Source organism: Diorhabda sublineata, chromosome 1 (assembly GCF_026230105.1).
Source record: "Diorhabda sublineata isolate icDioSubl1.1 chromosome 1, icDioSubl1.1, whole genome shotgun sequence".
Lineage (NCBI taxonomy): Eukaryota > Metazoa > Arthropoda > Insecta > Coleoptera > Chrysomelidae > Diorhabda > Diorhabda sublineata.
The window spans coordinates 16,312,202-16,333,607 of record NC_079474.1 but is presented as its reverse complement, the minus strand read 5'-3'; the positions used below and the strand labels follow the sequence as shown (position 1 = coordinate 16,333,607).

Sequence of the window (21,406 nt, the reverse complement as noted above, 5' to 3'; positions counted from 1 at the left end):
GGGTACATCTGGAACCTTTACAGTTAATTAACACTGGAACCACACTAACAAACACACTTCACTATGTGATGCACGTTTCAAAAACTCAAGTCCAAGCTTCAAATCGTTAATAATTTGCTGTGTACATCAGGAACCTTTACGGTTAATTAACACTGGTTACACTGGAACCACTCTAACAAATACATTTCACTATGTGATGCACGTTTCAAAAACTTAGTTATCATTTTCAGTAATCAAAACATCTAAAGGTAAGTTTATTAATAAATGAAACATGTGTTTATTTGGAGCTGAAAACTATAATTCAAGTTAAAAAAAACATTATTAATAGACCTTTGACACTAAAGAAGTTTTCAACAACATATTATTTACAATACAATAACTAAATTTATCATAATAAATACTGCTAATGCTCAATGAAAAAAGATGTTATTAACTTACTATACAATACTAAAACATAATCTAACAAAATTACAAATTTATACAAATTTTTTTTACTATTAAAAAAGATATCCAGGCAAAAGACAACGATATAAATATATACACTAAAAAGAAAACAAATATTTTGGCGATAATTACCTAGTCTCAATAGTGGTTTTATATAAATTTATTCGTATCACTTCTTCAACCAAGAGCTCATAATTAAAATCGGATATTATACTTTTTGCTAAATCAAACTTAGCACAATGTGAATATCATAAATTAAAACTCTTTATATTGCACAGAAAATAATTGGGTATATAATACATAATTATGAAAAAAACCGAGTAAAGAATTATATAATATGCTAATTAATACTAAAATGTTCATAAAATCTTCAACAAATCGCGCCTTTAATGAGCTCCGAGGTTTAAATACTATGTTTATATTTTTATTGGAACAAAAGGAATTACAATACACATTTAAAAAATTTCATCACTAGAAAGTTTATCTCATTAATTGAATTTCAGTTTAATTATTTCTAATTTGAACAAATTTAATGACCAAATAATTTCAATACACAGTAGTTCAGATGATTAATTCAAAAGTAGGTTATTAAACTAACTAAAAAGAAGTACAATTTAAATCATTGCAAAAACAAATAATTGATAGTAGTTCAAATAACCCATTAATAGAATATTAAAGATCTCGTAAACATGGTTTTTGTATTTGGATAAGATAATTTCAATTGATAGTAGTTCAAATAGCTCATAAGGAGAATATTCAAAATTTTATATTGACCAATAACTCAATTTAGTTTTTGCATTTAGAGAAACTAATTCCTATTAATGGTAGTTCAAATATCAAGCATCATCAAGCACATCAAGAGAATATTTAAGAACTTCTATTGACCAGAAACTAAACTTTGTTTTTGTATTTGGATATATTTCAATTAAAAGTAGTTCAAATGTTACACTCAAAAATAGGATAAATAACTAAATCATTCATCTAGAATTAAATTCATTTCAAATAGCACATTAACAGAATATTCAGGATTTTCTATTGACCGATAACTCAATTTGGTTGTTGCATTTAGAGAGGATAATTTGTATTAACGGTAGTTCAAATGATACACTCAGAAAAAGGATAATAAAATCATCTAACTAAAATTAAGTTCAATTTAAATAATTTGTGGAACACATTTCAATTGATAGTAGCTCAAATACCACATTAAGAGAATAATCAAGATTTCCCATTACCAATAACTAAGCTTGGTTTTTGCATTTAGAGAAAATGATACCTATTAACGGTAGTTCAAATACATTTCAATTGATAGTAGTTCAAATAGCACATTAAGAGAATATTCAAGATTTCCTATTGGCCAATAACTAAACTTGGTTTTTGTATTTGGATGTGATATATGAGTAGTTCAAATGAATCATTTTGATTATTTCTGAGATCAGTGAATCCATAGAAATTGACAATGTTCAGAATATTGCTAAAACGAAGTTGTGTAGTTGAAAGATTCGTAATGACCCAGCATTACTTTTAATGTGGAAAAGCTAACAGGTTGCAAACTTGTTCATTTGGGTACATATAGGGGAAAAACGTGTTTTTGTCACATATCCTCTTAGTACGTGTCAATTTGACACTGTTTCGTTGGTTTTACGATTTCACAATTCTTCTACTTTAACAAAATTCATTATTTTTGAACCTAATTTGTTTTAAATGTGTAATGTAGATTTCCTTGCATTAAAACTTGAAAAACAAGCTCTACAAAAAAATTAAAGGTACTATATAAATATTTGTTGAGGAGGAAATTAAAAGAATTACGTAAAAACTGAACGTTCTCGTCTTTTATCAAAACTGCAGAGATCCCTACGCATAAAAAATGTTCCTTTTCAACATAACAAACTATTTTTGGAATTTTATAAATATAAATTAAAAAAAACTTAAAAAACTCCATATATTTTTTTGAGCAAATCTTACGGTCCAAAAGATCTCCAAGTCTACATTCACATATTTGAAACAAAGAAATTGCGGGTATAAATTTTCTGCCTTTTATTTTTACAATAAACGTTTTTTTTAGCAAATATTATTTTATATAAGTAAGCGTATTACCAAACATTTTTGGTACAAATTAGTCTTTTAATTTTGTTAATCTAATAATTAGATATTAAAATTAAGATATAGCGTCCAGATTCGAGGAAACTCCTACATTCTATCAACAAAACACTAGTTTTATCGAATCCTAGTTCAAACTACAAAAAATTATACAGTTCAATCTAAAATTTATTCTTTAAATGTCAGAGAAAGTATAATACATATTTGCAGGGATGATAAGAAGTTGCAGATACCCAACGTCAAAAATTAATAGGCACAAAGTTGATGATACACAAAATCTTCAATATAAATAATTTAGGTTATTTAAAAATATGCTGTATACTTTATAAAATACAAACATATATGCTCCAACTCCAATTTCTTGATAAACTTATTATTAGAATAAAGTAAAAAAAGTCAATTGCCAGTAGTTCAAATGATCCATTGAGTAACTGATAAACCTTCGATTATAATAAAGAAAAAATTCAATTCCCAGTAGTTCAAATGATCCATTGCGAAACTGATAAACTTACGATTATAATAAAGAAAAAAATTCAATTGCCACTATTTCAAATGATCCATTGAGATACGAGAAGTATTTAACAAATTACTTGTTCGACACTAAGTATAGAGAAATGTAATGTTAATCTACTTTCATTGCTTATGATACATTTATCGATATATCAAGTTTTTTTTATTTCTATTTATTGGGAGAGGGACATGTAAAAAATTCCTGAACTACTGGTTGTTTTGGTATTTTGTAAAGCTCGATAGAACTTGAGAAAGAGTTAGTTGCCACTTTGTTTATATTTATAATTAAGATACTATGGCGAGTAATCTTGAATAGTTTGAGTATTGTCTGAGTAAGCCGTTCGTCGATTTCGGATAGATTTTATATCACAAACTCTTTAATTGATGCAAAACGTCGAAGAAATATCGCCATTGAGTAACTGATAAACCTTCGATTATAATAAAGAAAAAATTCAATTCCCAGTAGTTCAAATGAAGTTTATAAAAAGATCCGAATTCGGAAGAATTGAGGTCATTTCATCTCATATTTCATCTTGACATACACTCATATGAATAGGTCTTATTTTAGATCAATTAGAAACTGATCTGATGTTTTGTCTCAAAATGAGGATCATTTTTGGAATAATAAGTTTGTTAATGAATAAAATGGCCGCATAAGGAGCTATACCAATCCAATAAAGACTTTATTATATCTACGCAGCGTTTGGTTCGATTTATATCATTGTATGTGGAGTTATTCAACTTAAATTTTGATGGTAAATTGATTTCGAGAAGTGAACCTCAATTTTCAACGATTGATCTGATGGATTCTTCTTCTTCACGACATACAACCAATAATGCTCTGAAAAGTAGCATAAAATGTTCATTAAGAACAGTAACTATATGCCTGAAAACATTTTCAAATGCCATCTTTCAAATAATTAAAAATTGGACTGAGGTTTATCAATTTTTGTTATTTTTAACAATTTAAAGTTCAATTGGGCATATAGTATTTAACAGATGGGTTTCAGTTTCACTAGGAATAGCCAAAACATTGAGTATCGAAAGCGGAACAATAAAAAATGTGTTTACACTTCTTTTTCCCAAAACGACCAAACTAGTCGAAAAAATAATATCAAAACAACGGAGATTTCCTCGAAAAAAGTCCGATCTACGAGGGAATTACAAAGAGAATTAAAAAAAAATCAAACACGATTCGGTGATTATGTTTGGAAGATCTATGCATATATATATATAAAAAAAGGAATATTTTTTCATCATTTTTTAGTTAAAAGTTGGTAAAATTATATTACAGGTAGTATGTACTAAATAAATATATACATTTTTTATTTTTACCTTTAATAAAAAGGGATCAATATCACTGTTCGACCAACAACGAATTTATGCTATTGAGTATTGCACATTCTTTAAAATGATGTATACGTCAATAAACTGCTTCTTTTTTTTTCTTTATTTAACGATTTTCTCAATATAACGTCACCAATAGACAAGATTTAATTGAACGTAAAGAAAAAAAAAACAAAGTGGACATAGAAAATCTCTAACAAATAGGATAGATTAAGATAAATCTACTATCACATCTAAAATTTCTTGTATAACTAAAAAAACTCAAAATTTAGTACAAGATTCCCACAATAATTCATGTGAGCTGTAAAACAAACAATGAAAAACGTCTATAATCAAACGAAACTTGTTTTTTATTAAATAAAACATTTTTAAAAAAATTCGTTGTTGTTCGAAAGTAATATCGATCATCACTTATTAAACGGAACTAGGTGGAAAACTGGTAGAGCTGTTTGAATGCGCCAAACTGAGCATCGAACCCGATAAACTGGCGTCGTCAACGTCGTAACTGTCACGAGACATGTCATTTAATGCCAAAGATGCTAGCGACATCTCAGCTATCATTAATGCACTAAAAACACAAAAAAATATAAGTCAATATCATTATATACACGAAACGAACGTGTTTGCTTACCTAAATCCCAGTCTTACAGACTCTTCATCAAAATCTTCCAATTCCCTTTCTTGTCTTTCGTGGAGAATTCTTATCCTTTCACCTCTCTCTTCGATAAACCTCTGATTTTCAGCAGTCATCTAAAAAAAATTAACAAGTTTTTTCTAACAACTACAACTGCTTAATCAATAGTCATTATTAAGCATATTGTTACATAATGAGGGTTTTGTATTATTTAGTAACAAGAAACAACAATTATACAGAATTAAAGATTCTCCATCATCCGTTGTGCCGTATTTTTCTAGATTCTCTCCTAGAACATTCAGGAACCCTGTAGAATATTCAATAACAAGTTAGGGTCTAGTTGAAAGGGAAAGCAGCCGTTGCACAAAGTCAGTAGTAAATCGAATAGATATGTATCAATATCAATAGAGAATATTTTGAAAAATAAAACAGTTAATTTGGATAATAAATAATTTTTTGACTTCATTTTATTATATATATATATATATATATATATATATATATATATATATATATATATATATATATATATATATATATATATATATCTACCCTCATATTGAGAATATTCCTCGCTGTTATGCACAATTGTCAAATAGAAACTGAAATTACCTTTTGTTCAAGGAGAGATTTCCTAACCGCGACCCTTTCTTGTAATTCATTCTTTTCTCTATCCCTTTGCGCTTGGGCCTGCATTTTATTTTTACTTTGATAGGCTATCAAAATTTCCCATTCGTACCTGAGCCTCTCTTTCAATTGTTGACATTGCAACTAAAAAAAAAAAAAAACAATTACAAAATATTAATTCAAACAACTGGGAAATATTTCACCTCTTGACTTTCGTCCAATTTGATACATTGCTTCTGCAACATTTCTGCGATACTCTGCTCGTATTGATCACCCAATAGAGCTAATTTCCTCCTCTGTTCCTCTTTCAACTTCTTTATCACCGCCTTTTGATTTTCTTTAGGTGTGCTCAAAAGTATTTGAGCCTTTAGAGCTTTATATTGCTTTGTTTGGACCTTACACGTCTCTCTAAATTGTTTGCGCACCATCATTTCTTTTTGCTAAAAATCAAAACCATCGTACATTTTGTTGATTTACTACCATATAATTTTAACAGAAAAATAGATCGAGATCGAGGGGAAAAGACCCTGTGCTGCATACTGCAAGAAAACCTATGTTGGGATAAGAAGTCTTCTCACAACTTTCATATTTTTCAGATATTAGAGCTGAATTTTTCTAATAAAAATTACCTAAATTTTACACCTAATTATCTTTTTACACGATAGATACTTTTCCAAAAAATTCTTCTAAAAAGAGAATTGTGTGTACAAAGAAATTTTTTTTAATTTCAAGTCAATTTTTGCTCTATGAATAATTCGGGGAATCCCATACCAATTATCACTAGGCTCAATACAATTTGCCATAATTATTGATTAATATCCATTATGTACCATTAACAACTAAATTGAGCTGTTGGTTCTCCTATACATTACAATAAAGGTGGGGAAGGGATTTTTTAGAAGAAATTATACTTCATAAGAAAGAATTTATAGAGAAAATGCTCTTTATAGAGCCAAAATGAAGAAGTTTCTTGACACATGTAAAACTTTATTATACAGAGAAACTAAAGGTAATTAAATGATAATCATCATTTAATTTTGTAACTACTTAGGACTCACTATATTTTAAGAAGAAAATTTCTGCTCTCCAGTGGTTATCATAAAATAAATTTAATTGTTTGAAGCAATGACACCTGTTGAGAAATCGAAATAAATAGTAGCTTATCTTCACAATACTGTAGCGTGATAGAGATTCATTGATTTCTTTAAATTGTTATCAATGAATGGAGAAGTTTCATGATGTTGTTAATATTATATTTAACGTGATGGTATTAAAATATAGATCAAAAGTAATTAATCACTGAAAAATTTTTTGAAATCCATCTATAAATGACTTAGAAATAAATTATTGAAATTTACGTATTTTAGTACGGAACGTCTGTGGTTTCTGATTCGCCTGTGACGTCATTTGACCTATTCAATATCACCGCACCACGAATCATTCAAGTATTAGTTTCCGAGTTGCCGATATCTTTCTAAAAGATATCGGTAACTTTTCTTCGATAGGTGGAAAATATATTAACTGTTTCATTCGGTCAGCTATTAAGGAAACAGTTTTATTGAATATTTTACTTACTGAGATTTTAGAAATATCAAAATCTATAGCCAGACGTACATAGGAATCGTCTAAACGAATTTTCTTCAATGACATTAAAATATATCTTAATGGACTAGCAACACTTTCAGATAGTAGTTTCGTGAGAAAAAAAAATCTCTTGTGGCAACCCTATATAAAAAATAACGTTTTTAGTTATTTTGTTTATGGTATCATTGCAATATTGAGGCTTGATTGTGTTTGAGAAGGAGTTAGCTGAACTTGTACTGTTCAGTGAAAATATTGATGCTTTTGATTGAGAACTGCTTAGAGAAGATATCGATATTCTCGATGGAGAGTGCTGAGGAGATTCATAAACAATTTGGGAGTATTTATTTCCTGTATTTTTCCCACTGTTCCTCCTTACAATTGTTTGCACTGCTTGATTTTTCTGTGACGTTTTCATATTTACTTGAACCCCTTTGTTTCTCTTTTTATTGGGATGATTATCTGATTCTGTAAAAATAATGCTTTCTGGTAGCGGATCCTCTATTTCATCTAACTCCATTTCATCACACACAATCATTTCAAAAGATTGAAACAAAGATGATTGACTTGAAGTCGACGGTACTTCTTTTTTTAATAGATTTTCATAAAATTAAATTCGACGTCTTTTTTCATACGCTACTCGTTTTTTTTGAGGTTTCATCGCCTTTTGACAGTCAAATTTATGAGGACATATGTTGGCTTTTAACTTCAATGTTCCCCCAACTAGTCGATGTTCAACTAAATTTTCTGTGTCATTTTCAACCTATAAATAAATTCGATATTCACAGTACTTACATACATATGAAGTAAATAACAAATATATTTACATAAAATTTATAGTTATTTTTACTGAATAAGTTATTCCGGACCTACTTACGATTCAATAGCTATATCGATCAGAAATAGGCACCTATTATTAATAGTTACTTACATCAAAATGATCTTCACACACATATTTAGTGCTTTTAGGGCCAATTAAATCACGTTTCATTACTTTGCACCACTTTTTCCTTGTTGTTATATTATTTGGTACACGAAAAAAAAAATTTATTGGGATTTTTAACTGTTGTGCTTTGACACATAGGAACAATACAATATTTGTAGGCATTTTTTTCAACTTCTGCCATCGGGTAATAAACAAAATGCGAATCGAACGGCGCAAGCAACTACACAACAATACATTCGTACGTACTCAGCGAATACGTGCTGCATCGTTTAGGTCAAATGACGTCACACGATGGAGCTCCGCGTGTAATAAAATTATTCTTGCAAGCGTAACTTCAAAGTCCCATAACTTTTTAATTTCTTGAGATATTTTATTAATTCTTTCACGTGTTTGTTTTATTTTACTTAAATTTTTATAATTTATCAATATAAAAAAAATGAAAACTTCTTCATTGATAACCAAAACTGAAACACAAAATTGTCGCAATGTGTTATTGGATATTCGAAAAGGAGAGATGGTAAATTGAAAAATATACAAAGAGAATTACAAATCACATACTTTCAAAGATTTAGGTTGTTGTTTTAGTTCTAGGGCGTGTTTTTTTCTCATTTCGCGTTCAGCCCTTTTCATGTATTCTTCCTGATTAGCTAATTCTGTATCATGTTGATTTTTAACCTGGAAACAATATCATTAGTAAAAAATATGGTGAATTCATTAATTTCCACTTAATCTAAATGTTTATATTTTAAAAATTTGGGAAAACAAAACAAATTCTACATTTAACTTTTTATTAACAGCCTCAGCTTCAGTGGCGTCGTATTTTATATAGCTAACATTTTTCACACTTTAATGTAATCAAGTAAATATTTTGATCAATAAAAATGTTATTTTTGTTATATTATTTTATTATTTTTGAAAAAGGAATTAGAAAATTTAAAAAAGGTAATATATGGGTAATGATCTTCCCTGCAATGTAAATCAAAATCCAAAATAAAAATAAATGTTTTGCCAAGAAAAAAATTTCTAAAGTATGTTATTCATATATAAAAATTGTTTTTGATTGTTTTTTTCAAAAAATCTATGAATTGATTCGCAAAAAAATACAAAGATTGCAGTTATAAATAAACATATTTATTGAAGTGGTAAATTCAATTCCTCATAACCTCCGCCACGAATTAATTCAGATATCTGTAGCTTGGAGCATTTAATCCTTGTTCACATTCCTTGATTATAGTTATTTTAGTTGTTCACGAATTCGGAATACTTATATCTAACAAATATCAAAGATGTTCTACTAGGTTTAGATTAGGACTTGAAACCTCAAAATAAGATGTATCTTGAATTATGGATGCCTCTAACCAAAACTCTTTTCTTCTACAAGGGACAAAATGTCAGCTTAACATGGTATTGTTACCAGTAGTTTTTGGATTTCGTGGTCGGTATTATTGAATGAAAAAGTCTTGCTTTTACTCAGTTCATCTTATATATTCCAAGGTAAAATTAATCTCTTTCAAATCAAAAGCTAAAATTCCTCTCTAAAATGGTGTAATTTTAAATAGTTTTTGAATTTTTTGGCTGCTAATATTGAGTAAGATGATCTTCCTTTAGCACATTAAGCGTTTCAAGTTTCTAGTAAATTTTGAATTTTGTGGTTTGTAATATTGATTTGATTGATCTTCCTTAGCTCATCTCAATTATTTCAAATTTCTAGTAGTTTTTAAATTATGTGGTTGGTGAAATTGATTATAAAGGTCTTATTTTGCCTTATCCCTGTTACTAAAAAATGTCATTCTAACATGTCTTTGTTTCTAGAAGTTTTTCATTTTGTAGTTAACAGTATTTAGATTGTATTGCTTCTTCTTAGTGCAATATATAGATAAAGAAAACTATTTTTTTTAGTAATACATACTTGTTCTTCTCTCAGGGCATGGACAGCTTTCTGTTGTCGATATTCCAATTCTTGTGTCTTTTCATGATGTCTCAATAACATCGAATGCGCTTGTTCCAATTGATGTTGACGCTTATTCAACTCCTGCCTCAACAATTCCTGTTCTAACTGATGATAGGACATCAATTTTTTTCTACGGAATTTACGCAGTTCCAATTCGAGGTACTCTTTCTGACAACGCAATAAACGTTGTTCTTCTTGAGCATCTACCAATTTCAAATTATCTTTGTGAGTCCTTAAAAAAAATAAAGAATTATAAATCGAATTTGAAATATGTTTAAATACTAACTGTAGAGTAGCGTCTCTTTGTCTTTTCGGCGTTGAATCGTCTTGTGATAATTCACGTTTCCACCTTTCTTTGTTTGCTTTATACTCCTTCTTTCTATTGGCATCAAAAGCTTTTCGATCCATATCCTGTCGACCGCTTATGTCTTTAATTAATTTCTTTTCGCTGGCGCCGTTCTGTTTGTGCTTTCTCTCGAGTTCTTGTTGGTGCTTTATCTGAAACAAATTTATCCTATAGACCGCGCCATGAAATTCATAAAATCATGTTTATACCTGCAGCCTTTCCAGTTCCTTACTAAAGTTCTGTAATAAACTTTCGTATTCTTTATCTAGTTGATTTTTGTGTGCATCCATTTCCATTTTACACTTGTCTTCCAATTTCAACAAGGCACTTTGATGTTCCCTACGCATTCTCTTGTAGCCGGACATTTGTTCGTGCATTTCCTCCTAAATAAAATTATAAAAATATTTCTCCAATTAATGTTATGAATAAAAATTTACATTTACCTGCATATGCTCTTTCTGTTGTTTGGTAACTATGCTCGTTGTTCTTATGGTAGCAAAATTATTGGTACCATGATCTGAAACAACTACAGCCACCGGATGATTAATTTGTCGATGTCTCCGGGCTGTACCGTCCTCGCCACCTGCTGGTAAACTGTTTGTACTACTCGATTGACTACTAGCCGAAACTCCCACTGAATGAACACTTTGTTCGGAGGTAACTGAATTGCTTTTTGAACTATCGCCGCCTGTATGTTCGTCTGGAGTATCATCAACATCTAAAAATCATTTAAATAAAAATTATAATAAAATAATTAGATAATTGTAAGAGTTTTATACCTATAGTACTTTCTGTTTCACAATTATCTACCATTAGTATTTTCTTCATTTTCCTATAATTCAAATTATCCAAGTCTCTAACTGCTGCTTTAGTACGCTGAATTAAATCTATTAGGACGTTCGGTGATCTACTTCTAGTAACGAACTGGTGGCTCAACAATCGAGATGAAGTTGGACGCTGTACTGGTAATTTCTTCAAAATAAAACATTCAACTAAATTTTATTATTTAATGTAAATAAGAAAAGTGATGTAACAGACCCATCCTACAGATAAGTAGCCATAACTCACAAAAATAATAAGTCAAAGTTGGTTTAAAAATATTAATGAAGTATACAAAATTCTCCTGTCCTGGGTACCAACTTACTTGGGTATGAAAGACAACGAGATTGAAAATAATTTGGCAAAAATAGGGCTAATACTTATTTACACACCAAAACTTTTGCCTCCCAAGAGTTAATCAAAATTATAACCTCGAAAAATCTACTGAAAATACTGTTTACAATACTATGATCTAAATTACACTGCCTGACGTAATTTATTAACTTGGCCTACCTATTTATACTAAATTTTCAAACAAATAAACCTCTTTTCGTGAAAAACAATAGAGTGGGCTGTCCCTATTTAAATTATTTTTGTAATAAACAATACTTTTTAAATGGTTTTTCTGTCCATCCATATTTTAAATGAGTTAGATGTTCTTTAAACCGAACATTAACATATCATTTAGTTTGCCCACATACTTCTTGTAACAATCATTACAGTTAATTTCGTAAATACCACTTTTCCAAATCTAGTACTTCAACCTTGAGATTACCCAACGATTTTTTTTTATATATTTTTGGATTTATAAAACAATTTTTAACCTGCTCTGTTGAAGATGTGATTTTACAAAGAGTTTTTTAATCTTATCAATTAGTTAAGTCAGTTAAGTACAACGAAATCCTCAATGAAAGTCATTTTCTTATTTCATCTTTCAATTTTGAATGGAAAATTTAACAAATTGTGTACACTAACAAGAAATGATGACGAAAGAACAGAAAGAAAAATAATCAGAACAATAATGGGAAGATGTAAGAAATCTTAGTGAATTAAGTGGTTGGGACATGTATGAAGAGACAGAACAAAATCTATACCATACAATTTGATTCAATGGCATCCCGATGGTAGAAAAAGACCTAAGCAGGGTAGGAATTAGACTCTGGCACAGGAAGTTGTGGTGGAAAAGAAACGAAAAAGTTTTATAGAGATAGATTATGAGAACTAATCCATTCCAACAGAAAAAATTAGAAAGTATGTTTGTGACACAACCTAATTAGGGGTGTTAGGCCATTATTATATACAAAAAAATGGGATACTTCAAACGATAAAATCTTCTCGATAAAACGATATTTTCGTGTTAACTTTCATAATACACTTGCACTTTACCTGTAAACATGCTTCTACAAAGTGTTTGAATACATCCGACCATTCTGAAGAAGATAAAGTGGGGGATTCGTTTTGAGCTATGTGATATAAAGCAGACATTGCATTCATATTAAAATATGGTGGTTTTCTTTCAGCTAATTCTATACATGTAATTCCTAAAGACCATACATCTACTTTACCATCATACTGACCCTCGTCCATAGCTAATATAACCTAAAATGAAAAAAAATGTATTATTTTAATTATAAAATAATGTTCATTTAATATTACCTCAGGTGCCATCCAATATGGTGTACCCACAAATGAATTAGCAGGACATTTAACTGAAGCACTACCAAAATCCGCTAATTTTACAGTACCATTTTCAGTTAATAGTATATTGCCAGCTTTGACGTCACTAAAATATAACAAATGAGTTCTTCACGCTCATGTTTAATTTAGAAAAAAATAAATTACCGATGGATTCTTCCTAATTCATGTAAATAACCTAATCCATGTAATACCCCATCACAAATAGCAGATATCTCATCTTCTTTTAGAGGCCTCTTATGTACCTCAATAATATCAGAAGCAGAACCTAGACAATATTCCATCACCAGCCAAGCTGTATTGTCTCTCAAGTAACATCCTTTATATTCTATAGTGTTAGGATGATTCAATTGCTTTAAAAACCTGCAATAAAATTATTTCAACTACTCCAATCAAAATAATATCGAACGATTTTACTTTATCTCCTTCAAGATATCCTGCCATTTCTCTAAACTCTGTTTTCCAAGATACGACATCTTCTTGACAGCCACAATTTCTCTTGTAAGGAGACATCTTGCATAATAAACTGCTCCAAAACTGCCGTGTCCAATTTCTCTGAGATCTTCAAATATCTTTTCTGGATCATGTTTAAAAAAGAGATCGGCGATCTCGGGATCGCGTAGGCTACCCGGGCGAGGCACGGGTGCCATTTTTTGCACTGCCACAGCTATAATGGCATGTTCTAAAAACAATTTTCATTTGCCCATATAAAAAATCCAAAGAGACCTAATATCAAGATTCGTCACGAAAAACATAGTTAAATATTTGTTGAAATCTTTGCTCACCCTATAGTTTTTTTTGTCAAATTGTGTGAGTGCGACAAGTTAAAACTTTCAAGCTAATTGGTTCATTACTGTTTAACTGTGAATTATTTTTTCAGTGTTTATGATTGTAGTTTAGTCCCAGTTAGCCACTTAACAAAAGTAGCTGTACAATTGACGCCGAATTAAAAAAATCTCGACGTGAAAAAATATGCATTCACCAGCGGAGATAACAGCTCGGATCAATGAATCTAGGGATCTGTCTTTGAGTACTTCTACAGTGAGAAGCAGATTGAGAGAAGCTGGCACCTTTGGAATGGTGGCAGTGAAGAAAGCTCTTTTAAGAATTTGCAGTGGGCCAAAAAACATAGAAATTTTACGCACGAAGAGTGGGAAAGAGTTTTATGGAGTGACAAGTCAAAGGTTTTTGGGTCTAACAGAAGAGTATTTGTGCGCAGGACAAAGGAAGAACAGATGTTAGATCCATGTGTAATTCCGCCTATAAAACACGGCAAAGGTTTGGTGATGGTTTGAGAATGTTTTGGAGAAGGGGTGACTGAAGACCTGGTAAAAATTGAAGGCATTTGAAGAGAGGAAACTATAAAAAATAATAAAGGACAATGTAGTATGTTCTAGCCAATGCCTGATCAGCAGAAAATTTATCTTCCAGTATGACAACAATCCCGAGCATTTGTAGAACCTGTGCAAAATGTATTTGAATGAATTGGAAAGGAAGAAAGCACTGAAAGTTATTGATTTGTTGTAGCACAAATTGGACTGGGAAGTCAGAAAGCAGTATCTTATTTTCACTTCCCATCTTTGGAATATCCTGAAAAACAAATGGAACCAAATAGACGACAATTATTTGTTGGAATTATTAGAGAGAATACCAAAATTGTGCAATGAAATAACTACATATTTTTTAAATATATGTTCTTTAAAATATAAATACCAAAACCTGTTGTATTGTTTTTATTTGTTGTGTATCACACATACTATAGGGTAAGCATAAAATATTGAAAGAATAAGGTCGACAGTAACAAATTGAATATACTTCAAGCAAAAATATTGAAATTTATTAGATAATAATGCTCTGCTAGACAGTATCTATACTGATTTTCTAAAAAACTAAATACAGTTTGAAATTTTAAGTTCCTTTGTTTACAAATTATAGGAAATTAATTGATTATAAGAAAAAAATAGTTCTGCAAATAATGATACTTATTTACCACATGTAAAAGAAATAAAGACTTTGTAAATCGTTTCTAATAGGCTGTTATGTTAAATATAAATAGATGAAGTGAATTATTTATTTTGGTGCTTTGATACTTCAATAAAGTGGAATATTTCAAACATTGTGTGCTTTCCACAACATTAAATATATTCTACTACCTTGAATAGAAGTCAATATATGTCTAAATGTACTGAACGTATACAATGAAATAGCACATCTTTAGTCATAATTATAATGAGGTTTTAAAGACACTCGATGTGAATTCAGTAAGTAGAAGTAGTGAAAACTCATTCAATATTCCAGTTGATAATTAAGAACCATTAGAGTTGTAAAAAAACTCTAAGATGTTTGAAAGTTGAATCATAGTTTGACTTATCCTATTCACATGAATAAAATATTATATTTATTTAAGATATATTTTGTAAGTTGAATACCGTCTATTTAGAAAATAAAATTATTTATTAAGCGTATATTTTTTTAGTTCTTAGGGCAGTAGCCTCCATTTATTTCAATGAAAACCAAATTTATCAAGACTATGAAATAAAATAATATTTCTTCAAAGTTATTAATACATTTTTAAATTCATATTTGTAGAAATTTAAACTCTAAAAGCCTGTTTAAATCTGTATAAGTGAATTTGTTAATAATCAAGGTCTTTATTGCAAAACATTGCTTAGAAGGGACACACTTGTTATGTACATTTTCGTAACTAACATACCTAAAGTGCCTTTAACAAAAAGTATTATCGAATGTTAAACGGTAATGAAATGGAATAATGAATAAATTAACGAACCAAACATAGCTAATAACTAATAAATTAATTAACAAAATCAAAAAACTTACAAGTATCTTGCAAGAAAACTAAAATGGCTGCCAAAATTCGATAGACTGAAATTCTTTTCTCACTTTTTCTGTAACACCTTCTTCATTGCTTCTTGAAGCTGCTGCTCGTTTCTTTTTATGTATTTCGATTAATACTAAACGTTTTACTTGCAACTAGTCCTATAAAATTTATTATAAAAGCCGTAAAAAGTACGATCTGTCACAAACAGAAATACATCGTTAACCTCACATTACGTTACACAAATTGTCTCTATCGATAACTTTGTATATTTTATTATTTTATACGTAATAAGTAAATAATAAAACAGTGTGTATATAATACATGGGAAAATATCACAAAAAGTATTGAAAAACTGGAAAATACAAAACCCCACCCTGAAAAATAAATTTCACTTTTCATTCATTAGCCATGTAGATAAAGCAGATTTTTATTCTTTGGCAAGTCCTTTCTGCGACATCTATCTACCAACCGTACAACTTTGCTTTACTATATATACAGGAAATATCAAAATTTTAATTAAGCATAAAAAAGGATTTTAAATTTGTATTTTTTCCAAGAAAATGCATAAATGTCAATTATTTTATACAGTTTTTGCAGCACACATAGTGATATTGTTAAAAATCTACTCTATAAACTGTTTTTGGTTTATTTATTTGAGATTTAATAAGTAATTAAAATTTAAGATTTCGAGGGTAATCACAAAATGTGTAGCAATAGTATTGTATACAACGTATCCATGCCAACCCTTTTTGCGTCGATATTCATTTCTTATTTACATTTTAATCCAAGTAATCGCTAACAACCCCGATATTTCCTTCTAATTATGTTTAAGTTAATTTTTGTTATATTTTTTTGTATTTTGATTAAAATTGATTGTAAATATATAGAGGGTGTTTTAAAAACTAGCGAGGTGAGTATTTATTTTAATAAGAACATAGCAAAATAAATAGGGCGACTTATTATAATGTTTCAGAATTGGGCATTTTTAACTAGATTTTGTTTTTTATCGGAAGAAGGTCAATTTGAATATCAAATCGACTTCAATGAAGATCAGGGAGATCCTAATCTTTTACTTTACTACGATACCGAGTCGCAATGGCCAGCGGTCTATAAAACAAATAAAGTAACATTGTTTTTTAATTTTTTTAACATCATCTCTAGTAATTATCATTTTAGACTTGTGAAGAAAAAGAGAGAGTTCTAAATATTCGACAAAATCAAATAATAAATCTGACTGCGCGTTTCTCATCTTACAAAGATATGTCGGGCTGCGTCTTTCTAGAAAAACCCATTACAGTACCCACGTATAATTTAATCGTTCCAACGTTGAAGCCTGTAAATCAGACATTAAAAGAAAAAGGTATTCATTATAAATAATACGTTTTCTCAGAAATGGGGAATTTCTATAATTTTTATGGAGATTTGCGGTGTTGTCATGTCTATTTTATCCCAAGTCTAAGGAAATTTGTAATGGAAAGATATATCGGAGTTGCATTTTTTCTACAAATACTCAACAAATTTGTGAACTTGCTGTAAAAGAACGTTTATAAATGACGTGAAAAATAGGTTTAGTCAAAAATTTTTTATAGAGAAAAAGAAATTTGTTGTAGAAAGTAAGTTTTTTTTTTTTTGGAAACATTCCAAAATTTTTTACCACGAACCGCGACTGGTTATACTGCAATCTCGATAGATTTCCCCATGACAAAATACTCCATTAAATTCTCTTGAAATTATGGTTGAAAGTTTATCGGCGAACTGATTTTAAGAAGTCTATTTAAAGGGATTTTCGAAATTGTTTTGTTAAATATTACATGTTGTAGTAACTACCAAATCTGCCGTTACAAACGAATACAGTACCGAATGGTCTACCATTCCATCGACTTCTTCAGAATATACTACTTATTTTGATGACAATGAAATGTCCACTACTGCTTATGACGAAACGTTTTCAAGTACAGATGGAATTTCAACGACTGAAGTAAGTTATATTTCCATTTCAATTTACTTTTTAATTCATTAATTATTCAAGATAACGTCCACGATTAGTGTTAAACCTGTGAAGCAATCGCGTTTGACAAAAAGATACGCTCCTATGACGTTTTATAACGATCAGCTCATGCGCAAAGGACGAACTGTGATGTGTCACAACGCAAGAAGATTCAGAAGTTCTAGAGAAAGATGGTGGTTTATTGCTATAAGCAATTGCGATGGAAGAAAGGTAAAAGCTATAACTAAAGTCTCGTTTCTTTGTATATTCTTAAATGAGTAAACACGCAGTGTGACAACTGTTTATATTATCCATAAAAGTTATCAACAAAAAAGCAGCAATCACGAAAATACTCCTGTTTATATATCACGCTAATTTGACATTTCAAGGTCACAGTTTCCATTTTGTCGAAGTTTCATATCTAGGAAATTATTACTTCCGGTTTTACCAATAATTTGATTGGTTATTGTCCGATTTTGATTGTTGTCAACCAATCCAGTTCGTGGTAAAACCGGAAGTAATAATTTCAGGCATCTGGGATCTCGAAAAATGAATTCAACGATCTTAAAAACGTCAAACTAACTGATTTCTGATATGTACAGGGTGGCTGATAACAAAACCTGTATATTTGCTCAAATTTAGATTCCTCATATAGATCTCGTTTGTTTAATATGCAGTTTTTCGAATTAAATAAGTTATTTAGAAAGATATGACTATTTTTATATCAAAATCGCTCTAATAATTATTCACTATTTTGCCTAATTGAAGAATATTGTCTAGATTTCGAATCAATCGGTATACAAATCATCGAAGAATATATACAGGAGGAACTAGTTTTAGTTTTTTAAAATGATTTTTTCTCTAAATGTGAATCATTTCTTGTCTCTGTATAACATGTTGCCAGCCTTCTTTTATTTAGGGAATTGATATTCGATATCGTTTATTGATGACAAACGGTCCGCCCGGAGATTATTGGCACGAACATTTTTCTGCAGACGAATTTTGTAAGTAGCAAATCAACTCACTTTTCGAAATATTTGGAAACACTTCCGTTTAGAATTGGAATCAAAACACGCTAATTTGGCGTTTTGGAAATAACGAAATCCATTTATCGAATTCCAAGATGTCAGAAATGAATTTGTTGACCTCTGGTTCGTGTAAAGTAAACATAACCTAATCGAAGCTCAAATAACCTAACCAGAAAATGGTTTTGTGAATAAAAACAACAATAATTAGTTTTTTAACAAGGCGTCAATCAATTCAACAACCATAAGTACTAATATCCGATATCTGAGACCTTGATAAATGGATTCTACGACATCGAAAACGCTAAGCTAAGTGTGTTTTTATTATGATCCGAAACCAGGCAGATACGGAATCATAGCCAAATATTTGTATATTTAGTAATTAATTCGAAATTTATTGTATCGTTTTCGGCTTATAAAGTGTGTTTTAAAAATAAAGAAACAACTAAACATTATAATATTTTATAAAACTTATTGTTTTCCAGATATCTTGCCAGTTTTAATGGCGTTTACAACAGCGTATTGCTTTCTTCTTCTAGGAATAGTAGTTTGTAGTTTAGAATTAAAATCTAGGCAATTATTACACACCACATACAAAATTTTCGTATTTTCTGTAACTATACAGTTATTTGGGATACTTTTCGTTAGTAGTTGTTATCTAAAACTGGCTATATCCGGTTTTATGGTTACCAAAATAAGACGATTCGGTAAGTTTATTGATTTTTTCTTCTTAAATCCAATGTTAACATATTTTTTTTTGAAGGTCAAATTTTAATGGGAATATCGGAAATTAGTTTTTTATTGCTCCTGTTACTTCTTGCTAAAGGTTATACAGTTACTAGAGGACGGTTACCTGTACGCGGTACAGTAAAGTTAACAGTATTCATGTGTATGTACACTGTTACTTACGCCGCTTTATTTATATACGAATCACAGGTACGAACTATTACGAAAATCAGTATAGGGATGAAAATATGAAAATTTTTTCAAGGTTTTCGATCCAGGTGAAGTATTATATCTTTACGAGTCACCTGCGGGTTACGGTTTGATTATACTAAGAGTGGCTGCTTGGTGTATGTTCATTTATTCCACTATATTCACACTTAAGCGTTTTCCTGAAAAGGTAAGTCCGTCCCTATATCAAAAGAAAAACGATTGACAATCTAAAATATTTAGATGTCGCTATTACAACATAGATGGCGTCAAAATATAATTATTTATTACATACAACTACTCTTACATGTATGTATAATATATTGCCTAACTTATACTCATTTCCTCTAATTGTTGTTTAATAATAAAATTGCTTCCTTTTTTCTGTCATCCATAGTTTTGTGAAATATATCGTCAAATCTTATCAAAAAATATTTTGTTTTTCAATATCAAAAATAGATCAATAACATATTTCAGGGAAATTTTTATTATCCGTTCAACGTTTTTGGAACGGTCTGGTTTGTAGCAGGACCGGCTTTCATCATATCAGCAAATACGTACATTGACAAATGGGTACGAGAATCGGTGGTATTTGCAATACTTCTTTTCATATCATTCGGAGGGCACTTGATGTTTTTGGTAAAATTATATCTTCTAAAAATTTTTCGATGCCCGAAACTCATTTTTTTCTAGATTCTAACAATGCCCTCTGTAGCAAATAAGAATTTTCCTTATCACGTACGTACTACTCAAATCGGCATAATGGAACTGACGGGTCGAACCGGTACTAGTACCATGGAACAATTCGGTCATCACATTTACGAACCCACGGCAACTTTGCGCGAACAGACCGTAATTATACCGTTGACGCGTAGAACGGAAGAAATTTTCGAAAACATGTACCAACAAACAAATCGAAGAACTTCAACTGATCTTCCGGACACCGAGCCACTTCATGAAAATGAAAGGGACAAAACGATAGATAACGTTTTGAGTTGGTCTTTGGCTAAAAATTTGGAATTGCATAAAAAAGATCGATTAAACCACAATAGTGATAGTGCTACAGGTATTCGATAGTGATTTTTCACTACACCAAAATTCCCAATTACACGCGTTTCAGTAATTAAGTTAACGTCTTCAGAGACCGGCGGAGGGCTTGGTCTCTGAAGACGACAACTCGATTATCGAAACGCGTGTAATTGTCAGAGTTGGTGTAGGGGTAGTTTATAAAGGAATGTCACGAGAAAAACCTTTTTTTTAGCTTCAGCCCATTCACGAAGCGACATCAGTAACGTTCTAAGTAGAAATTCGTCGTTTAGAGACTTGTCTAATTCTAAAAATATCACTCCCCATTACGAAGGATATATACGAGAAGTTCCTATAGAATTGTTCACGGTCAGTAAGATGATAGTAACGACGAATAATGTACCGAAGCCTACAGCTCCCCCGCTGCCAGAATAAAAAACCATTTTTGAAATAATTACTTGCTATGACAATTCGAAATTCTCCTTGTTTTATTTTTGTAGGGTATTTAATACGAATAAATAATATAAATCTACTCGAACAATTTTTTAATGAAAATAAAAAATTAATCGTCGGCCTATTCGCATCACTAGACACTACCT

The 21,406-nt window shown here is 30.2% G+C and overlaps 2 protein-coding genes across 2 annotated transcripts; one reads left to right on the top strand and one right to left on the bottom strand.

The window, feature by feature from the left end:
- Window positions 1–276: 276 nt before the first annotated feature.
- On the bottom strand, window positions 277–16,281 carry LOC130447280 (serine/threonine-protein kinase Tao). Its single transcript, XM_056784009.1, has 15 exons — window positions 15,836–16,281; window positions 13,415–13,679; window positions 13,145–13,360; window positions 12,959–13,085; window positions 12,689–12,901; window positions 11,263–11,455; window positions 10,927–11,201; window positions 10,693–10,866; window positions 10,424–10,635; window positions 10,096–10,369; window positions 8,745–8,861; window positions 5,863–6,099; window positions 5,645–5,803; window positions 5,030–5,148; window positions 277–4,966 (listed from the first exon to the last, which is right to left on the bottom strand). Exons 2-15 carry the CDS (start codon window positions 13,645–13,647, stop codon window positions 4,813–4,815), a joined length of 2,703 nt encoding a protein of 900 aa, XP_056639987.1. The 5' UTR covers window positions 13,648–13,679; window positions 15,836–16,281; the 3' UTR covers window positions 277–4,812.
- Window positions 16,282–16,610: 329 nt separating this feature from the next.
- Window positions 16,611–21,337, top strand: LOC130444819 (transmembrane protein 145-like). Its single transcript, XM_056780088.1, has 12 exons — window positions 16,611–16,746; window positions 16,810–16,959; window positions 17,013–17,196; window positions 17,657–17,814; window positions 17,866–18,054; window positions 18,743–18,827; window positions 19,334–19,555; window positions 19,612–19,784; window positions 19,840–19,971; window positions 20,259–20,420; window positions 20,475–20,847; window positions 21,043–21,337. Exons 1-12 carry the CDS (start codon window positions 16,660–16,662, stop codon window positions 21,240–21,242), a joined length of 2,115 nt encoding a protein of 704 aa, XP_056636066.1. The 5' UTR covers window positions 16,611–16,659; the 3' UTR covers window positions 21,243–21,337.
- Window positions 21,338–21,406: the final 69 nt, after the last annotated feature.